At 48.5% G+C, this 19,937-nt stretch overlaps 1 protein-coding gene across 1 annotated transcript in view; it reads right to left on the bottom strand.

Moving 5' to 3' along the window:
• Positions 1–6,785: 6,785 nt before the first annotated feature.
• The window catches only part of LRRC38 (leucine rich repeat containing 38), a 43,660-nt gene continuing 30,508 nt past the window's right edge, over positions 6,786–19,937 (bottom strand). The window contains exon 2 of the mRNA XM_055261648.2: positions 6,786–7,912. Within this exon, the coding sequence (XP_055117623.1) occupies positions 7,659–7,912 (254 nt within the window). The 3' untranslated portion in view covers positions 6,786–7,658. The remainder of the gene's footprint in view (positions 7,913–19,937) is intronic.

Below are 19,937 nucleotides of genomic sequence, written 5' to 3'. Positions count from 1 at the left end.
GGATATTCATGTGGCCTCATTTGTACGCCCAGGTGAGTGGACTCTGGGGACGTGTGGGTCACATGTGTAAAAGCCACCTCTGACATTTATGCAGATTCTCGAGCACTGAAGGGCAGCTGGGTCATTAAGCCAACAGCAGGGGGGCCTGGGGACTAATTATGAAACAGTAAAAATGAGAACTAAGGTCTTCAGGCTGCCGGCTGTCCATTCTGTTATCTGATGCTGGGATTTGGGCTCTGATGCTAGGGTCCTCTTGCCACTGCATCCTCTTCCATGCACCTGTGAATTCTCAAGGAGGCACCACCAGGATTCTGAAGGAGGAGAGAAGGGAACCCACGTTTGCGGGGAAGTCCCTCTCGTTACCTCACTGTGCTCTCACTGACTGCCAAGAAGTCAGTGTGACTGTTTCCCAGAGGAGGACCTGTGGCCCTAAGAGGATCCACAGCATGTCCAAGGCCACTCGGCTGTGAGGACAGAGGGGATGCTCCGCTGAAGGGCTCTGTTGGAGACCAGTTAACAGGCGATTCCTGCTGTTATTATTCACAATCAGAGACTCATATAGGGATGAGAGCTCTGTGCTGAGTGTCAAACTCTGAGAGAATGATTCTCAGAAAACCAACTCCCAGCTCGGGTTCCAGTGGAACTACAGAGAGCAAATGAGTTCATGACTACTGGTCCTGAATGTGAGTATAAAGTTTTACCCTAAAAGTACCTTGTATTTTTTTCCAAGGCCAAAATATAATAACTCATTTGCACCCTGGAAAGGTATGTTTATAAAAAAAAAAAAAAAGATTGCATTTGCAAACAGTAGAGAATACTGCTCTTTTTTATTAAAAAAATCTTTTCCATGGAAAAACAATGTAAAGTTTGCATGTGTGTTTATTGGTCTGGGGACTTAAAGAACAAAGATACCTTGTGGATTGCAGACAAATGAAACCCACAGAGGTTTGCTTTGGGTAGGTTTCACCATACAGGTGTTTCAATAGACCACTTTGCAAATAATAAATTACTTAACACTCAAGGCACTAAAAAGGAGTTTATGGCCAAGGCACAGGGCTGGTGGCTGGCTCAGTGAGCAGTGGCAGGATATTAATGAGACTCAGAGCCTGGATATGCTCTGGATCCAGTTCAATGTAATAGAGTTGGAAAACCACCTGCCCCCAGCCACTGACTGCGCCTAGGATTCATGCCTGTAACTTTGACCATCTGAGCCTGTAGGGACATTGGGGAGGAGGGGGAGGGTGAGAGGAGGCAGTGGCAACAGCAGCATGGATGTTCCATGCAAACCCTTCTGTGTCACCAGGGAAAGCAGTCTGAGTACATGCATTTCTTAGCCTCTCTTCCAGGATAAAGCCTAGTTTGGACAAGCACTGCAAGGTTGAAGTGTTACTGCATCCTGGGGCCAGAGCCGGGGCAAGTGGCCACCCCCTTGGTCCCTGCTGTGGTACCCAGAGTCATCTGGAATGTCTGTAAAGCCAGGACGAGAGTGCATAAACCCTCCAGATGCTGATATCTAAATATTTACAAGTCACAAATACAGATATACTGTTTAAAAAAAATGTTCTGGCCAGGCACGGTGGCTCACGCCTGTAATCCCAGCACTTTGGGAGGCCAAGATGGGTGGATCACGAGGTCAGGAGATCGAGACCATCCTGGCTAACACGGTGAAACCTGTCTCTACTAAAAATACAAAAAAATTAGCCGGGCATGGTGGCGGGCACCTGTAGTCCCAGCTACTTGGGAGGCTGAGGCAGGAAAATGGCATGAACCTGGGAGGTGGAGCTTGCAGTGAGCTGAGATCGCGCCACTGCACTCCAGCCTGGGAGACACAGCGAGACTCTGTCTCAAAAAAAAGTTCTATACAGTTACCTTGACAAAAGTACTTTCTTTTTTTTTTTTGAGATGGAGTTTCGCTCTTGTTGCCCAGGCTGCAGTGGTGCAATCTCAGCTTACCGCAAACTCCGCCTCCCAGGTTCAAGTGATTCTCTTGCCTCAGCCTCCCAAGTAGCTGGGATTATAGGCATGTACCACCATGCCTAGCAAATTTTGTATTTTTAGTAGAGACACATCCCTATGTTGGTCAGGCTGGTCTCAAACTCTGATCTCAGGTGATCCGCCCACCTCGGCCTCCCAAAGTGCTGGGATTACAGGTGTGAGCCACTGCACCCGGCCAACAAAAGTACCTTCTTAATGACTTCGAAGACTAGGTTTAAATGGTAAATTATTAAATTCTTGGAAATCTGCTGCAGAAAATGGCATTGTGTGGACAGCTGAGCTGATTGAAGCCTGCTCCCTTTCTCTTCCCACTTCCAGCTCCATCCTGCACCTTAGAGGCCTATGCACACCTGTGTGGACATCCCACTCTCACATCCAACCTCTATTCATCCTGTGTGGCCACTCAGCCTGCTCTAAAGCAGGGATGCTGGGAAGATGCCCACATCCAAGCTTGGAATCGTTTTTGCCAGAAATCGGGGGCCCCAGGTACCCAAAAAATGTTCTAGAAGGGGACATGTTCTGAGTGGCCACGGATTCCTTGCTCCCTGGGGAAGAGTATAGCTGGAGGAGGACTGGAGCAGGGCCCCCTAAAGCACTGGACCCAAGATAATGCCCCTCTTGCCCAGGTCCAAGGGCTGTACTAGTGGTACCTGCTGTCATCACAGCATTCATTACTGATGAATTCGATTGTGATGCTGGAATCCTCTAATCATAAGGTCTTGAGAGCAAGACAGTAAGACATTTTGGTGGTTTTGACTCTTCACTGGGGGGGATCTGAGATGTTGGATTTGAGGCTTGGAATAAACTCATCTTGGGTGCATATGGCAACTGCAGGCTGCTTTTCCAGAAGCTCAGCATGCAGCCTCAAGAAATGTGTCCCTCCACGCTGTTCTTGCCAGGCCTGCACCTGCTGACCTAAGAAGGGAATGCAGGTGGCTAAGAGAGGCAGTGCACACAGGGGTCAGAGCACCTGTGGCCAACTCCTGCTCCATCACTGACGGGCTGTGTCCCCCTGGCAAGTTACTCCCAGACCCAAACCAGCTCTCTCAATGGCAAAATGGAAGTGATGGAATCGTAAAGACTAGGTAATAATGGTACCTGCCTCATATAGTTTGAGTGGCTTACATGAGGAAATCCGCATAAGGGCTTGGTCCAGCATCTCATACAGAGAATGCCTCTAATACACATGAACTATGAGCAGAACCAAGAGCACAGGCTTTGGAGTCCAATAGCCACAAGTCTTTTTGGGCTCAGTTGCTTCCTGTAATCTACTTACTTTCTCTGAGCCTCAGCTTCCTCATCTACAAGACTGGGACGATAGTGGCTCTTACGTGGAGTTGTATGGATGCCTACATAGACCTCAGGTTTGTGGGGTAGCTAGTGTGGCAAACCATTTGTTTGTTCTTTCAACCAATACCTACGCTGGCTGTGCCACTGCGACGTGCCGGGTATGGTTTTTTTGTTTGTTTGTTTTTGTTTTGTTTTTGAGACAGAGTCTCGCTCTGTCGCCTGGGCTGGAGTGCAGTGGCATGATCTTGGCTCACTCCAACCTCCACCTCCTGGGTTCAAGCAATTCTCGTGCCTCAGCCTCCTAAGTAGCTGGGATTACAGGCATGCGCCACCACACCCAGCTAAGTTTTGTATTTTTAGTAGAGACGGGGTTTCACCATGTTGGCCAGGATGGTCTCAATCTCCTGACCTCATGATCCGCCCGCCTCAGCCTCCCAAAGTGCTGGGATTACAGGCATGAGCCACTGCACCCGGCCGTGCTGGGCATGGTTCTAAATGCTGGGCACATGAGCTGCCCAACTCTCTGCCCTTGGGGAGCTCAAGTTCTAGTCCAGGAAGGCAAACAATAAACATGTAAACAAACACATAGATCAGATCATGGTATGAGCTGTGCAGAAAATAATATAGGGTGGTGTGATAAGGCTGACACTGAGGAAGTAATGTTTGAGTGAAGACCCAAATGACACCTTTGGAGATGTGGGAGACCTTAAACTGGTATGTAGCATTGTCACTGTTAATAATGGCAATAACTTGAGACCCAATCAATGGCAAGTCAGAGAGCTCTAAATCATTGCCTATTGTTTGTGCAGTGTCATGTCTCAAAAGGCATTTCCCCAGTTAAGCTGTGGCTCCTGGTCAGTTTATTTTCTTGGGACTGACTGCAGATCCTCCCCACCCCCAGGTCCCCCATGATCTCAATGTTTTATAAAAATTTTATATCCAGGCAGTAAGGGACCATTTTAACTGGACATCTTTTAAAGCTCCTGTTCTTCCCAAGAATCACGTTCACTCCAAAACTCTTTGGTACAGCCAGCAGAAATGACTGCCCCTCCCCTGCTCACTAATTTATTCCGTGAATGAACCCTGGCCCCAGCGCCATGCAGGGCTTGTGCTTTTTTTTTTTTTTTTTTTTTTTGAGACAGAGTCTCGCTCTGTCGCTCAGGCTGGAGTGGTGCAGTGGCAGGATCTTGGCTCACTGCAAGCTCCACCTCCCAGATTCATGCCATGCTCCTGCCTCAGCCTCCCGAGTAGCTGGGACTACAGGCGCCAACCACCACACCCGGCTAATTTTTTTGTATTTTTAGTAGAGACGGGGTTTCACGGTGTTAGCCAGGATGGTCTCGATCTCTTGACCTCGTGATCCGCCCGCCTTGGCATCCCAAAGTGCTGGGATTACAGACGTGAGCCACTGTGCCCAGCCTCGCTCATGCCTTCTAAGGAAACAACTGAACCTGCTGACCAGCATGAATCACCTGAGGCAGATAGAAGGAATAAAGGAGACTCATAAAATGGGAATTCATCCACTAGAACCTATTAGAACAAGGGTCTAGTGCTATTTCCCCAGCTTAGGGTACCATGTCCCCAGGACTCTTGGAGGTACACATTATGACTTTGGTGGGGGCCAAAACCCAGCTGGGTTCATGCCTTTGAGTCTCAGGTAGTGGTGCTCCTGGGGTGGAGAGCAGGCCATGGCAGCAATTCCAACCCCACGTAGGTCTCAGCTGAATCTGTGGCCAGGCTGGGGAGGTGCTGACTTTAGATTGTGTGTTTTGCATTTCAAACTCCCAGGGGGAGCAGTATGTGCACCAAGGGTCAGAGACCATAGATGGGGCTCTCACAGGAGCTGAGGTTGCCACGGAGTCCTGGAAGATGCCACTCACTACTCCACTGGCCCAGGGTCTCTGTGAGAAGGTAGCCCTCCTGAGCCAGCGGTCTCCTCCACTGGAGACTGCAATGCTGGGGAGCAGAAGGGTGACCCAGAGTCTCCTCTAGACTGAAGGGGAGAAAAGGTGGAGAAAGAGAGTGGGAGAGTAGGAAAGAAGGGACGAGGTTAGGAGGCGGGAGAAGGGGGAAGCAGGATTCAGCCCAAAAGCCACCCAATCAAAGGCCTTCTGCGATGTGATGGTTAATTTTGTGTCAACCTGACTGGGCCATGGGGTGCCCAGATATTTGGTTATTTCCAGCTGTGTCTGTGTGTTTTTGGATGGGATTAATATTGGAACAGGTGGACTGAGTAAAGCAGATGGCCCTCCCCAATGTGTCAGGCCTCATCTAATCCAATAAGGGCCTGAATACAACAAAAAGGTGGAGGAAGGAAGAATCCACTGTTTTTCTGCCTGACTGCTGAGCTGAGTCTTCTCCTGCCCTTGGCCTGGGACTACACCATCAGCTCTCCTGGCTCCAGCTCATCAACTGCAGATCATGGGACATCTCAGCCTCCATCATCTCCTGAGCCAATTCCTTACAATAAATCTCTTTTTCTGTCTGTCTGCTTTTGGTTCAGTTTCTCTGGAGAACCCTAACACACCCCACTACCTCCGCTGGAATGTCTTCTCCCAGTGACTCTCTGTCAAAGGACCTCGTTTATTTCCTTCATGATACTTATCTCTACCTGCAATGGTAGTTTTGTTTCCCTGTTTGTTTTATGTTCTACCCATAAGAATATAACGCACAAGAGAGCAGGGAACCTGTGTTTCCTATCCAATGCATAGCCACAGTGCCTGGACCAGTACCTGGCACTCAAGCACTCGATAGCTATTTATGAGGGCAAAGATGGAAGGGAGCAATGGAGGAAAGAACCAGGAATATATGATAGGAAACAATGGAGAAACGATTCTCAAAAATATCTCGAGAGTTGGTGTGAGGCCCTCATCCAAGTTTCAGCCCCCAGCCTCATCCAATGCTGCTAGCACAAGCTATCTTGTATTAACCCACTGGGGTGTTAAGACTTGTTTGTTTCATATTGTCTCTGAACCAAAGTGCTGCATTCCACATCCTGGAAAACACATTTTTTGGTGCCTGTCATAGCCTGTGCACCAAAGCAATGTCACATACACCCTAAGGGCCACTGATGGAAGTTTTTCAGAGCCCAAGTCCCAGTGTTTTGTTTGTTTGTTTAAGCATTTGGTTGATCCAGTGCAACATGTTGATTGGAATCCTGGCCTCCAGGCAAGTTTACCAAAAGTTCTGGAGATCTAGAACTGTGCTGACATAGACAGTAGCTGGGAAGGGACTCAGGAAGTGGGTGATGGAGGAGAACAACCTGTCTGTCCTTCAGAAGGAAAAATGATGCTGAGCAGAGAGACCATCACAACTGTACAAAGCAACTAATCCTTCCTCTACAAGTTGCTACCGCTTAGGATAAAGATCAGGGTTTGAGTTATGTCAAGTCAAAGTTTTCCCAACCAGCTTACCAAAATTAACAACAGACACCCTCTGACCAGTTCTTAGCTTCTTCCTGGGTCCATTTTGACAACTATAACAGAATACCAGAGATTGAGTGGCTTACAAACAACAGATATTTATTTATTTCTCCCACTTCTGGAGGCTGGAAGTTTGAGATCTGGGTGCCAGCATGGTTGGGTTCTGGTGAGGGCCTGCTTCTCGGTTCATGGGCGGCTGATTTCTTGCTGCATCCTCAAGTGTTGGAGGGGTGAAGGAGCTCTCTGGGGCCACCTTTCATGAGGGCACTAAGCCCATCATTTGGGCCCCATCCTCATGACATGATCTAAACCTAATCACCTCCCAAAAGCCCCACCTCCAAATACCATCACATTGGGGATTAGGTTTCAACATATAAAATCTGGGGGAACATAAACATTTAGTTTATTGCACACGAGTTTATTAGTTCTCAGTATAACACCCCAAGGTTGCTGAGGCCTATTATATAAGGATCAAGGTTCTCATTCTTGTGGTGAATGATCTGAATTTGAATCTCCACTGTTTGAGCTGCTATTTCTTGGGAGGAAGGCAGATGTTCCACGATCTCCCAGTACAGGTCAGAAAAAGAATGGCATAAAATCATCTTTGCCATTGAAAGCTGCCAGTCTTCATATCTCCTGGGGGAGGCTTTTAGTCATCAGCTATGAAGGCTGACTTGGTCATCTTCTCCCCCAACACACACCTCAATCTGAGAGGCAGGTTATGCTCCAGGAATAATTCCCTCCATCCTTCCTGGGCTTCTGTGCTCTGCTGATTCTAAACTCTGAGACTGGTGGTCCCAGCAGGTGTACCCAGGGGCCAAGACATGGAACAGGCTCTGTTCGGTTCACGGACAGTGGCCAATGCTTTTCCATTTTCAGCATTTCCCTCTCTTCTTGGAGAAAGCTTCGGGTTCAGTGCTGGAGAGTAAGGAGCGGGAGGGAGGAGGTGGCTCACTCATCCTCGTCCTCGTCTTCATCCTCCGCATCTTTGTTGGGTGCACACCTCTGGAAGCACTGCACCACGGTGGCCAGAAAGAAGCTGGAGATGATGGCCGCAATGGACACGGCCACACCGGAGAAAATGATGATGAAGAGGTCTGTGAGTGACAGGCTGAACCTACACTCGCTGAAGCTGGCCTCCGACAGCTCACGCAGGGATACCCTCCTGCTCTCCATGGGCAGGGAGCACTGGATTTCATCAAGGCCTGAGAAAAGGCAGGCAGAGGAGAGAGAGATTTAGACTGCAGCTCAAGGTTGCCTAAAAGTTGACAAGGCAGGTGCTTACAAAGCCAGTAATGTGCAAGCATCCTCCCAAAAATAAAAGGGGGTAAAAGACTTATTTAAATGGAATTTAAACTGAAAAAAAAAAAAGCCTTAGCGTGATCACCATGGGAAAAAATTGGAATGTGCTGGTCTTCACTGACCTATTTTCAGGTTTTTCTTTTTTTTTTTTTTTGAGACTGAGTCTTGCTCTGTCGCCCGGGCTGGAGTGCAGTGGCGAGATCTTGGCTCACTGCAAGCTCCGCCTCCTGGGTTCATGCCATTCTGCCTCAGACTCCTGAGTAGCTGGGACTACAGGCAACTGCCACCATGCCCAGCTAATTTTTTGTATTTTTAGTAGAGATGGGGTTTCACCGTGTTGGCCGGGTGGTCTCGATTTCCTCATGATCCGCCCACCTCGGCCTCCCAAAGTGCTGGGATTACAGGTGTGAGCCACCGCGCCTGGCCTCTTTTTGGTTTTTTCTGTTTTTTGTTTTTGAGATGGAGTCTCTGTTGCCCAGGCCGGAGTGCAATGGCATGATCTCAGCTCACCTCAACCTCCACCTCCTGGGTTCAAGTGATTCTCCTGCCTCGGCCTCCTGAGTAGCTGGGATTACAGGCATGCGCCACCACACCTGACTAATTTTAGTATTTTTAGTAGAGATGGGGTTTCACCACGTTGTCCAGGCTGGTCTTGAACTCCTGGACAGGTGATCCGCCCACCTTGGCCTCCGAAAGTGCTAGGATTACAGGCATGAGCCACCGTGCCCAGCCAGGCTTAGTACTCTTTTGATTTTGAATTACTCAGAGCAGGGATAGAAGGGCACCATTATCTGTTTCGGGTTTAGGACCTCTGTAGACCCTAATCCAGACCCGGCTAGTAGCAGGAGTGGAGGTTGGGGCAGATGCAGTGGGATGGGTCAGTGCCAACTAGTGGACGGACCCTCCACTTGGTAGTGCCATTTTCCAAGTTAGATACTATCTTCCTCTTCACTGTCCTCTGAGTGGAAGTGAAAGGAGGGTTAGCATTGTATTGTAGGAACCCCACAACCCCAAAAGGATTTTCCCTTGACAGAGGTGGAGAACATAAGGGTGTATCTGAAGGTGGCCTTCAAATAGTGCTTGGTACTTGGAAGCTTGGAGGAAGCTTCCGTGTGCTTAGGAATCACCTAAAGACTGTTAAAATGCAGGTTCCAAGGCACCACCCATGGGGAATCTGATTCAGTAGGTCTGGGGTGGGGCCCTAAACTCTGCATGTTTAATAAGTACTTTTAATAACCAGGTGATTCTGATGCTGTGGATCCTGAGGCCCACTTCAAGAAGCATTATTTTCTAGTTGTCAGAGGAGGTTGGGAAGGGGGTTGAGAACTTCTAGGACACTCACTTCCACTAGGACCAGAGGAGCCCCTTTTTTTTAAATTTATGTATTTATTTATTTTTGAGACAGAGTCTCGCTCTGTTGCCCAGGCTGGAGTGCAGTGGCACAATCACAGCTTACTACAACCTCCACCTCCTGGGTTCAAGTGATTCTTGTGCCTCAGTTTCCCGAGTAGCTGGGATCACAGGTGTGCGCCACCATACCTAGCTAATTTCTATATTGTTAGTAGAGACGAATTTTCACCGTGTTGGCCTGGCTAGTCTCAAACTCCTGGCCTCAAGTGATCTGCCCACCTCGGCCTCCTAAAGTGCTGGAATTACAGGTGTGAGCCACCATGCCTGGCCTTAGAGGAGCCCTTTAAAACTGTGTTTTATATGTTAGGATTGTCTTCCCAATTTTACTTGAAGAGTGTTTGACTAATTTATGAAGGCATTTCAAACCCTCCAGCCTAGAAAAAGACTACAAGTGAGTGTGTGCTGAGCGAGAGCTTTATAATTAATAACACATACATGCTACATAGGCCTTACCACAGGCCGGATACTGTTCTAAGCATTTGGCTATATTGATTCATTTAATCCTTAACAACCACTCCATGGGGGTGGGTTCCATTATCAACCCCATTTTACAGATGGGGGAACAGGCTCAGGGTGGTCATGTAACTTGCCCAAAGCTGTACAGCTAGTATGTGGCTGAGCCTGGATTACAAGTCAATCATACTGTCTCCAGAGACCTGGCCTGTAGCCACTATGTCTCCAAAAGGAAGAGGAAAGGGGAAGAAAGCCAAGAAGAGAAGCGCCAGGGATGCAGGTGATGCAGACACAGGAAACTGATGCTTTCTTCCCGTGGCTGCCATCACATGACAGTGACAGAAGTTGCCAGTCAGCTGGTGGTATCCTAGCATAATGGGCTTATAACATTTTAGAGACACCTCCCGAGGATGGTTCCCTTATCACTAAACTACTGCTTTTGGGGAATCCCACCTGCCATCAAGTGCAGTAGAAGGCAGCTTTGAGAATTACAGACAGGTGGATTCTGTACCCTCCATCTGCTTATATGAATCAAAAGGGAGACTTGCCTGAGACGTGAGAAACTGGGCACCATGAGAGGTGGCTCTCCATATGCTCATTTATTCATTTAATAAGAACATATTGGTCGGGCGTGGAGGCTCACACCTGTAATCTCAGCACTTTAGGAGGCCGAGGTGGATGGATCACTTAAGGTCTGGAGTTTGGGACCAGCCTGGCCAACATGGTGAAACCCTGTTTCTACTAAAAATACAAAATACAAAATTAGCCAGGCATGGTGGTGTGCTTCTGTAATTCCAGCTACTCGGGAGGCTGAGGCACAAGAATCACTTGAACCCAGGAGGCAAAGGCTGCAGTGAGCCGAGATAGCCCCACTACACTCTAGCCTGGGCAACAGAGCGAGACTCCATCTCAAAAAAAAAAAGAATGTATTGAAGATGGGATTTCACCATGTTGCCCAGGCTTGAACTTGTACTTCTCTTGGGCCAACAACTGGGTTGGTGATATACAAGGCAACTAAGTCCTCTACCCTCAGAGCGTGTAAATTCTAGTGCAAGAAGATAGACATTCATTTATGCCACAGATATTTTTGAGTATTTGCCATGTACGAGGCCCTGGGGATACAGCAGGAAACAAAACAAAGCCTTTGCCTTCATTCAGCTTACATTTTAGACAATAAATGAATAGTTCAAGACATATGTAAAATGTTTAGGATGAAACGTCAGGGTAGAATGATAAAGAAAGTCTGGCACAAAGAATCGTCTTTAGAAGGGGTGGTCAGGAGGTATTATTTCAGCTAAGGTCAAAAGGATGAGATGAAACTAGCCATGAGAAGAACATTCTAGGCAGAGACAAGAAGCTGGGAAAGAGGCCAGGTGTGGTGGCTCATGTCTATAATCCCAACACTTTGGGAGGCCAAGATGAGAGACTCACTTGAGCTCAGGAGTTCGAGACCAGCCTGAGCAACATAGCAAGACCCTATCTCTACAGAAAATTTAAAAATTAGCCAGGTCTGGTGGTACACACCCGTAGTTCAAGCTACTCAGGAAGCTGAGGCAGGAGGATCATTTGAGCCTGGTAGACTGAGGCTATGATCATGCCACTGCACTCTAGCCCAGACAACAGTGAGACCCTGTGTCAAAAAAAAAAAAAGAAATGTTGGGAAAGAGCTCAGCATTCGGGGAACACAATGTAGCCAGGGGTAGCTGAGTGAACATAGGAGAATTTAGCATCAGCTTAGGTGAGAAACATACCATGTGTTGAGATAAAGCCCCTGATGGTTAAGGTCTCTGAATAAATATTATGAACAGAGCCCCCCCATCCCCATTACCAGCCCTCCCTGGACATGAACCAAAGAAATAGCTTATGTTGTACAGAGCTGTTAAAGCTGTTTGTTACCAAGCATAATCATCCTGACTGATACACAGTACAAGCTATGTACAAATTCAAATGATGACCATGATTTTACAAACCTCAGTTATAAGAGAATGAATGGTATTAGAATGCATAAAGAGTTCAGATCTTTTGTTTCTGATCTGGAAGAGGAGAGAAAAATAAATAGAGTAGTAACTAACAGTCATGTTGCACTTACTCCGTGCAGATCTTGTTCTAATCGCTACACACGTTTTTACTCACAACAACCTTATGAGGTAAGTGCTGTTGTTATGCCCATTTCATGGATGAGAAAACTGAGAGCATTTGCATAGCTTGCCTTTGGCAATGCAGCTTCACAGTGATGAAGCCAGGATTTGAACCCAGCCACTTGGCTGTGGAAGCTTACTCTTATCCTTTGATTAACAAGGTGCCCTTTTCTCAGTGAGAAGAGTCAGAGAGAGAGAGAGAGAGAGAGAGATGCAAGGACGCCATTTTGACATGAAGCTCAACTGCCTTCAGCCTCCGCTTGCCTCTGGCTTTGTTCAACTCTCAGGAAAACCTTCACCTGCTCTCTTTTTTAGTGCTTCCAGGTTTCATAAAGCTGACCCTTAACCCATTTCCAGCATTATGTGAAAGTTGAAATGATTTCTTCACACCTCGCTAATTAGCAGGCTTCTGTCCTGGAAAAAGCAGCCCTGCTAATTACACAGCAACCCTGCAACCACCATGGGGGGTTTTGTGTGCCTTTTTTTCTCCATCTCAGAAACAGAAGATGGAGGAATAGTGTCTGAGCATCCTCCTTCCTTCTGTCCTGCCCCATCTTTTATGTAGTCTACAGCCAACCCATGGATGCTTCTGTCCCATGGGAACCATCGCCTAGCAACCAGACTATGCGTTCCCTCCTCTCCCGGAATCAGTGTCTGCTTTATATACCCAAGGAATTAGCTGGACCAGAGCTCTGCAGGCCTCCCCAGTTTACACTTGATTACTGTTTTTGACCCTTTCTTTTTCTTAAAGAGGCCAAACTTCTCCTGAGAATTTTAAATGCATTTGAATAAAACAGGAGAGCTTTATCTTTTAAAAACTAAAAATAAAAACAGGAGCACTTTAAAACAAAGTTATACTGGGCTTTTTTTTTTTTTTTTTTTTGCAGACACTGATGTCTTCAATGAAAAAATGGAAAAACATCAATCAACCTGCCTCCTAACAGCCCACCCCAGCCAAAAATGATATGAAAATAAATAAGATGGACACCAACAGACTGTGTGAAGCACAGACGGTTTCTAAAGCCAGCAGATTATTTGCAGCCTCCAAACTAGTGACACATCATTATTTAGCTGGAGAAATTTTCTAGAAATCCTCATCTTCAGGAAGCGGTATCAGCTGGAAAACCACCACAACCCAACAACATAAGTCCACGGCGCCTGCCGTTTAAATCCAACCTTTGCAAGCCACCACTTCCCAAGTCAGTTCTGATTTCCACAATGTTCTTTGTGCCTTGAGACTCATCTTGGCATTTTTACAAAGTGACAACTTTAGAAAATGTCATCTCACATTTCTCTGTGGCTAGAAGAAATGGGCTTGTTTGAAAAACAGTGCACACAAGCCCACCAGGGGCAGGGACTTCGGAATGGCAGTGCTTAGTGGGGCTTTCATGATAAGATCCACTGACTTGATGAGCTTTCATAGCTCACAAACGGCAGAGAAATAAGAAGAGTTGGACAAAGAGAGTCTGCCAGGCAGGCAGGGCCCAGCACAAGGCTGAGGGTATTGTTACAAAAGCTGTCTACAAAGGCTGTGAAGCCAACAGCACAACTCTGGACTTGGCAAAGGCAGACTCCAGGGTCCCCTCTTCTCTCCTAGGGGACCTTTGTTTAGACCAGGGTTTCTCAACTTGGCCGTTACTGACATTTGGGATAGGATCATTTTTTGACATAGGAGCTGTCCTGTGTCCTGTAGGATGTTTAGCAGCATCCCTGGCCTCCACCTACCAGATGCCAGCAACACCCCCCACCCCAGTGTGACAATCAAAACTGTCTCCAGTCTGGGCGCGGTGGCTCATGCCTGTAATCCCAGCACTTTGGGAGGCCGAGGCAGGTGGATCACCTGAGGTCAGGAGCTCGAGACCAGCCTGGCCAACATGGCGAAACCCCGTCTGCACTAAAAATACAAAAATTAGCTGGGCATGGTGGCGCATGCCTGTAATCCCAGCTACTTGGGAGGCTGAGGCAGGAGAACTGCTTGAACCCAGGAGGTAGAGGCTGCAGTGAGCTGAGATCACGCCATTGCACTCCAGCCTGGGTAATAAGAGCAAAACTCCGTCTAAAAAAAAAAAAAACTGTCTCCAGATATTGCTACATGTCCCCTGGGTGGGGAGGACAAAGTCACCTCAGTTGAGGATCACTGCTTTAGACTGAAATGCTCTACTAAGTATATAGCTATTATGTAGACTTTTACATTTTTTTGTAAAGACAGGGTCTTGCTATGTTGCCCAGTGATACGGTTTGGCTGTGTCCTTACCCAAATGTCACCTTGAATTGTAATAATCCCCAACTGTTAAGGTGGAGATAATTGAATCACGGGGTTGGTAGGTTTCCCCCATACTGTTCTCCTGGTTGTGAAAACATCCCATGATGTTTTCATAAATGGGAGTTCCCCTCTACATGTGCTCTTGCCTGCCACCGTGTAAGATGTGACTTTGCTCCTCCTTCACCTTCCACCATGATTGTGAGGCCTCCCCAGCCATGTGGAACTGTGAGTCCATTAAACCTCTTTCCTTTATAAATTGCCCAGTCTCAAGTATGTCTTTATTAGCAGCATGAGAACAGACTAATACACCCAGGCTGGTCTCGAACTGCTGTCCTCAAGCAATCCTCCCACCTCAGCTTCACCAAGCTCTGAGATTAAAGGTGTGAGCCACCAGGCCCAGCCATTAGGTGGCTATTATGGACTAAACATTTAGATCCGTAAAATGCATATGTGGAAGCCCCAGCCCCCAGTGTGATGGTATTTGGAGGTGAGGCCTCTGGGAGGCAGTTAGGGTTAGATGAGATTAGGTAATTAGGGTGTGGCCGTCCTGATGGGATTAGTGTTCTTCCTCTGCCCCCCGCCCCCCACAAGATGGAGTCCACTCTGGAGTGCAGTGGCTCAATCTCGACTCACCACAACCTCTGCTTCCCAGATTCAAGCAATTCTCCTGCCTCAGCCTCCCAAGTAGCTGGGATTACAAGGCATGCACCACCATGCCCAGCTAATTTTTGTATTTTTAGTACAGATGGGGTTTCACCATGTTGGCCAGACTGGTCTCAAACTCCTGACCTCAGGTGATCCACCCACCTTGGCCTCCCAAAGTGCTAGGACTACAGATGTGAGACATGGCATCTGGCCAGGGATTAGTGTTCTTATGTTTTTGTTTTTGTTTTTTCTTCAGACAGAGTCTCGCTCTGTCACCCAGGCTGGAGTGCAGTGGCATGATCTTGGCTCACTGCAAGCTCCGCCTCCCAGGTTCACGCCATTCTCCTTCCTCAGCCTCCAGAGTAGCTGAGACTACAGGCACCCACCACCATGCCCGGCTAATTTTTTTGGTATTTTTTTAGTAGAGACAAGGTTTCACTGTGTTAGCCAGGATGGTCTCAATCTCCTGACCTTGTGATCTGCCCGCCTCGGCCTCCCAAAGTGCTGGGATTACAGGCATGAGCCACCACGCCTGGCCAATGTGTTCTTATAAGAGACACCAGAGAGCTCTCCCAATCTGTCTCTGTCTCTTACTTTCTTTCTCTCTCTCTGCCATGTGAGGAGCCAGAAAGAAGGCGACCGTCTGCAAGCCAGGAAGAGAGCCCTCTCCAGAACCCAGCTGTGCTGGCATCCTGATCTCAGACTTCCACCCTCCAAAACTGTGAGGAAATAAATGCGTGCTTGTTAAACCACCAATCTATGGTGTTTTCTTATGGCAGCCTGAGAAGACTAAGACAGTGTAACCTTCTAAGACAGGCCTATTTTTAGTCAATAAATAGACATTTCGTTATTAAATGGCTTCCTTTAATTCATGCATTAAGCAAAACAGGTGAGGCTTTATGCTACATGCCATGCAGGATACAAAAGGAAGGAAGGGAGGATGGAAGGAAGGCAGGGAGAGAGGGAGGAAGAGAGAGAGACAGAGAGAGGTGGCCCTGGCCTCATGGAGCTTAGGTCTTACAAGAGAGGCATTGGGACACAGGCACAAAAGAGGACACTTAAAGTACAAAGTGCAAAGCCTGGCCAGGCACGGTGGCTCACACCTGTAACCCCAGCACTTTGGGAGGCCGAGGTGGGTGGATCGCCTGAACACGGGAGTTCGAGACCACCCCGGGCAACATGGTGAAACCCCGTCTCTACTAAAAATAACAAAAAAACTAACCAGGTGTGGTGGTGCACGCCTCTAGTCCCAGCTACTTGGGAGGCTGAGACAGGAAAATCGGTTGAGCCCCAGAGGCAAAGGCTGCAGGGAGCCGAGATCACGCCACTGCACTCCAGCTTGTGCTGCCGAATAAGACTCTATCTTGAAAAAAAAAAAAGGAAAAAAGAAAAAAAAAGTGCAAAGCCCCACAAGACAGGTCAAGGGCAAGCTCACAGAGGGGGCTTTGGGGGCTGGATCAGCAGGACAGTGGAAGATGGGCTGGCACGCGGCACATGGAGGTGACGATGGGATCCCTGCAATGTTCCTACTTGACCTTGGAATGTTCTCCTCTTCCCGACCCATCCCTTCAGCTGTCTAAGTTGAGAATAGCAAAGGAAAGCCAATACTTCACAGCACCTGGTGTGTGCCTGGCACACTTGAAGCTTCACAAAACGTACTAGCCTTGTTTATTCCTCAGGCCAACCTGATCGGAAGGCCACTATAAGTACCCCCATCTTACAGCTGACCAAACTGAGGCACAGAGAGGGCAAGTGACTTGCCCAGGGCCACGTAGCAGGGAAATGCCAGAGCTGGGCCTGACCCCAGCTGGTCTGGCTCTGGAGCTTGGCCACTGCATCGTGCCTCCCACTCTCCCAGGCACGAGACCTAGGGCTGCACCAGCCTGGCCCAGCCCCTCCCAACAAGCTCCCTTGAGGCACAGTGTCTTTTTTTTATTTTAATTTTATTAATTTATTTATTTAATTTTGAGACAGAGTCTTGCTCTGTAGCCCAGGCTGGAGTGCAGTTGTGTGATCTCGGCTCACTGGAACCTCTGCCGCCCGGGCTCAAGCAATTCTCCTGCCTCAGCCTCCCGAGTAACTGGGATTACAGGTGAATGCCACGACCCCCAGCTAATTTTTGTATTTTTAGTAGAGATGGGGTTTCACCTTGGCCAGGCTGGTCTCAAACTCCTGACCTCAGGTGATCCACCTGCCTCGGCCTCCCAAAGTGCTGGGATTACAGGCGTGAGCCACCATACCCAGCCCAGGCACAGTGTCTTCTAAAGAGATGGCCTAGAACTCTCCAGCCACCCTTCTGGTCCCACCATGAGCTGGAAAGGCTGGGAAGGTGAAGCCACCAGGCATCCAGGGAGCACAGCTTCTGGACACCCTTGTCAGAAGGGCTCCCTGGATGCCCTGCAATACAGAATGGAGAGATGCTGCCCACGTTAGGGTTAGGACAGACCCCAGGCTGGACAACTCCGCCACATGGTCCCTGTGTGGCCCTGGGCCAGGCCCAGCCACCCTGAGTGCCACCTCGAGATGACACTGTGAACATGAAATAAGGGAATATCCGAAAAGCTCTCACCACAGTACCTGGCCATGCACATGCTCGAGAACCCTGTGGTTGGCATTGTTCAGATTTTTGAAGTTTCAGACTGAGCCTGTGTCTGACTCCAGATATATGAGGAGGGTGCCCATATTAGAGTGCTCCAGAGAAACAGAACCAACAGAGAGGAGAGGAGTGGGGAGGGGAGGAGCAGGGAGGGGAGGGAAGGGGAGGGGAAGGGACGGGAGAGGGAGCGAGCACGCGTGTGTGTGTGTAGAGAGATTTATTATAAGTACCTCTAGTCACTCCTCTGCTCAATACCCCTCAGTGGCTCCCCATCTCTCTTAAAATGAAATCCACAGTCCGTATCACCCCTGCTAAACCCCTCCACTCCACCTTGCTTGCTGTTCCTCAAACATCCCCGCGCAGGCCACCGTCAGGGCCTCTGCACCTGCCTGCTCTGCCTGGCTCGCTCCTTCCCTTTCGTCAGGTGACTAGACAGTCACCTTCTCAAAGAGGCCTCCCTGCCTCCATTCAAAGCAGCCGCGCTCCCCACCCCATCATCCTCCATCTCCCACTTCCCTCTTTATTTTTCTCTGCACAGGTATTTATTTTCTGCCCCCCTGCTCCTCCCTCACCCCCATGTCGGCTATGTGAGGTCCATCGTTTTGTTTTGTTACCTGCTGTATTCCTAGTACTAGAACCTGTAAACAATATTTTTGAATCAACATATGAATAAAGACAGGATCAGGGAACGTGGCTTAGACGTGTGGCCACAAAGGGGTTCTGAAACCAGCTCCCCCATCAGACAGATGGATCCCCAGTGGCTGATGGTGCTGGACCGGCACAGGCCCCTGCCTTCTAGGACAAAAGCTCTTTCCCCCAGATTCACCAGCAGGTAACATGCAACTGTCTGGAGTAGAGAGAAGCTGTGTATGTTTTCATGCTTTCCTCTCTTGAGAGGTGGAAATTCTCATTGATCTTTGGAAACAGAGTGGAGATGCATCAGCCAACCTCTCTTGCAGCCTCACCATATGCCAGATATTCTTCTAAGCACTCTGCATTGCCTGCTCTCCTTTAATCTACAAAACAAACTCTGCGGCTGGTACTGGGATGATCCTGGTTCGCAGATAAGCAAACTGAACAGTTATGTTACCTGCTTGAGGTTATCCAGCTAAGAATGGAAGAGCCAGGATCTAGAATCAGGTGGTCTCACCCTAGTGCCTATGCAGTTAGACAATACCCTTCCCTGTTGCCTTAAGAATGCTTGCACAGGCCAGGCACGGTGGCTCACGCCTGTAATCCCAGCACTTTGGGAGGCTGAGGCAGGGGGATCACCTGAGGTCAGGAGTTCAAGACCACCCTGACCAACATGGAGAAACCCCGTCTCTACCAAAAATACAAAATTAGTCAGGCGTGATGGCGCCTGCCTGTAATCCCACCTACTCAGGAGGCTGAGGCAGGAGAATCGCTTGAACCCAGGAGGTGGAGGTTGTGATGAGCCAAGATCGCGCCATTGTACTCCAGCCTGGGCAACAAGAGCGAAACCCCATCTTAAAAAAAAAAAATATATGGCTGGGCGCAGTGGCTCACACCTGTAATCCCAGCACTTTGGGAGGCCGAGGCGGGTAGATCATGAGGTCAGGAGATCGAGACCATCCTGGCTAACACGGTGAAACCCTGTCTCTATTAAAATACAAAAAATTAGCCGGGCGTGGTGGTGGGCGACTGTAGTCCCATCTACTCAGGAGGCTGAGGAAGGAGAATGGCGTGAACTCGGGAGGCGGAGTTTGCAGTGAGCCAAGATTGTGCCACTGTACTCCAGTCTGGGCAAGAGCGAGACTCCATCTCAAAAAAAAAAAAAAAAATGAAGAAGAAGAAGAATGCTTGCACAAGTTATTGCCAGGACACTAAGACCCAGAGGGTCCTACAGTTATGCCAAAGCTGCACAATGTCTTGTCAATCTGGTTTGGGGCTCATGCTACCTCCATTGGTGGCCTGAGCCTGGAGTACTCAGGGCAAAGAGCACTAAAAGGTCATTCTAGGGGGGTTGCATGCTGTGTTTGTTTTTTGGGCTGCTGTTACAAATCACCACAAACCGAGGGGCTTAAAACAAATTTATTCTCTCATAGTTTTGGAGGCCAGAATTCTGAAATTAAGGTGTCAGCCAGGCTGGGCTCCCTCTGAAGGTTCTGGGGAGAATCCTTCCTGGCCTCCTCCAGCTTCTGATGGTTCTTTTTTTTTTTTTTTTTTGAGACGGAGTCTCACTCTGTCACCCGGCTGGCTGGAGTGCAGTGGTGTGGTCTTGGCTCACTGCAAGCTCTGCCTCCCGGATTCAAATGATTCTCCTTCCTCAGCCTCCCGAATAGCTGGGATTACAGGCACCCACCACCACGCCCGGCTAATTTTTGTATTTTTAGTACAGATGGGGTTTCGCCATGTTGGCCAGGCTGGTCTCGAACTCTTCTGGTGGTTCTTCACATCCTTTG

This window comes from Symphalangus syndactylus, chromosome 22 (genome assembly GCF_028878055.3).
Source record: "Symphalangus syndactylus isolate Jambi chromosome 22, NHGRI_mSymSyn1-v2.1_pri, whole genome shotgun sequence".
Taxonomy (NCBI): Eukaryota; Metazoa; Chordata; class Mammalia; order Primates; family Hylobatidae; genus Symphalangus; species Symphalangus syndactylus.
The sequence above is the reverse complement of the archived record's forward strand: the minus strand, read 5'-3'. Positions and strand labels throughout refer to the sequence as shown.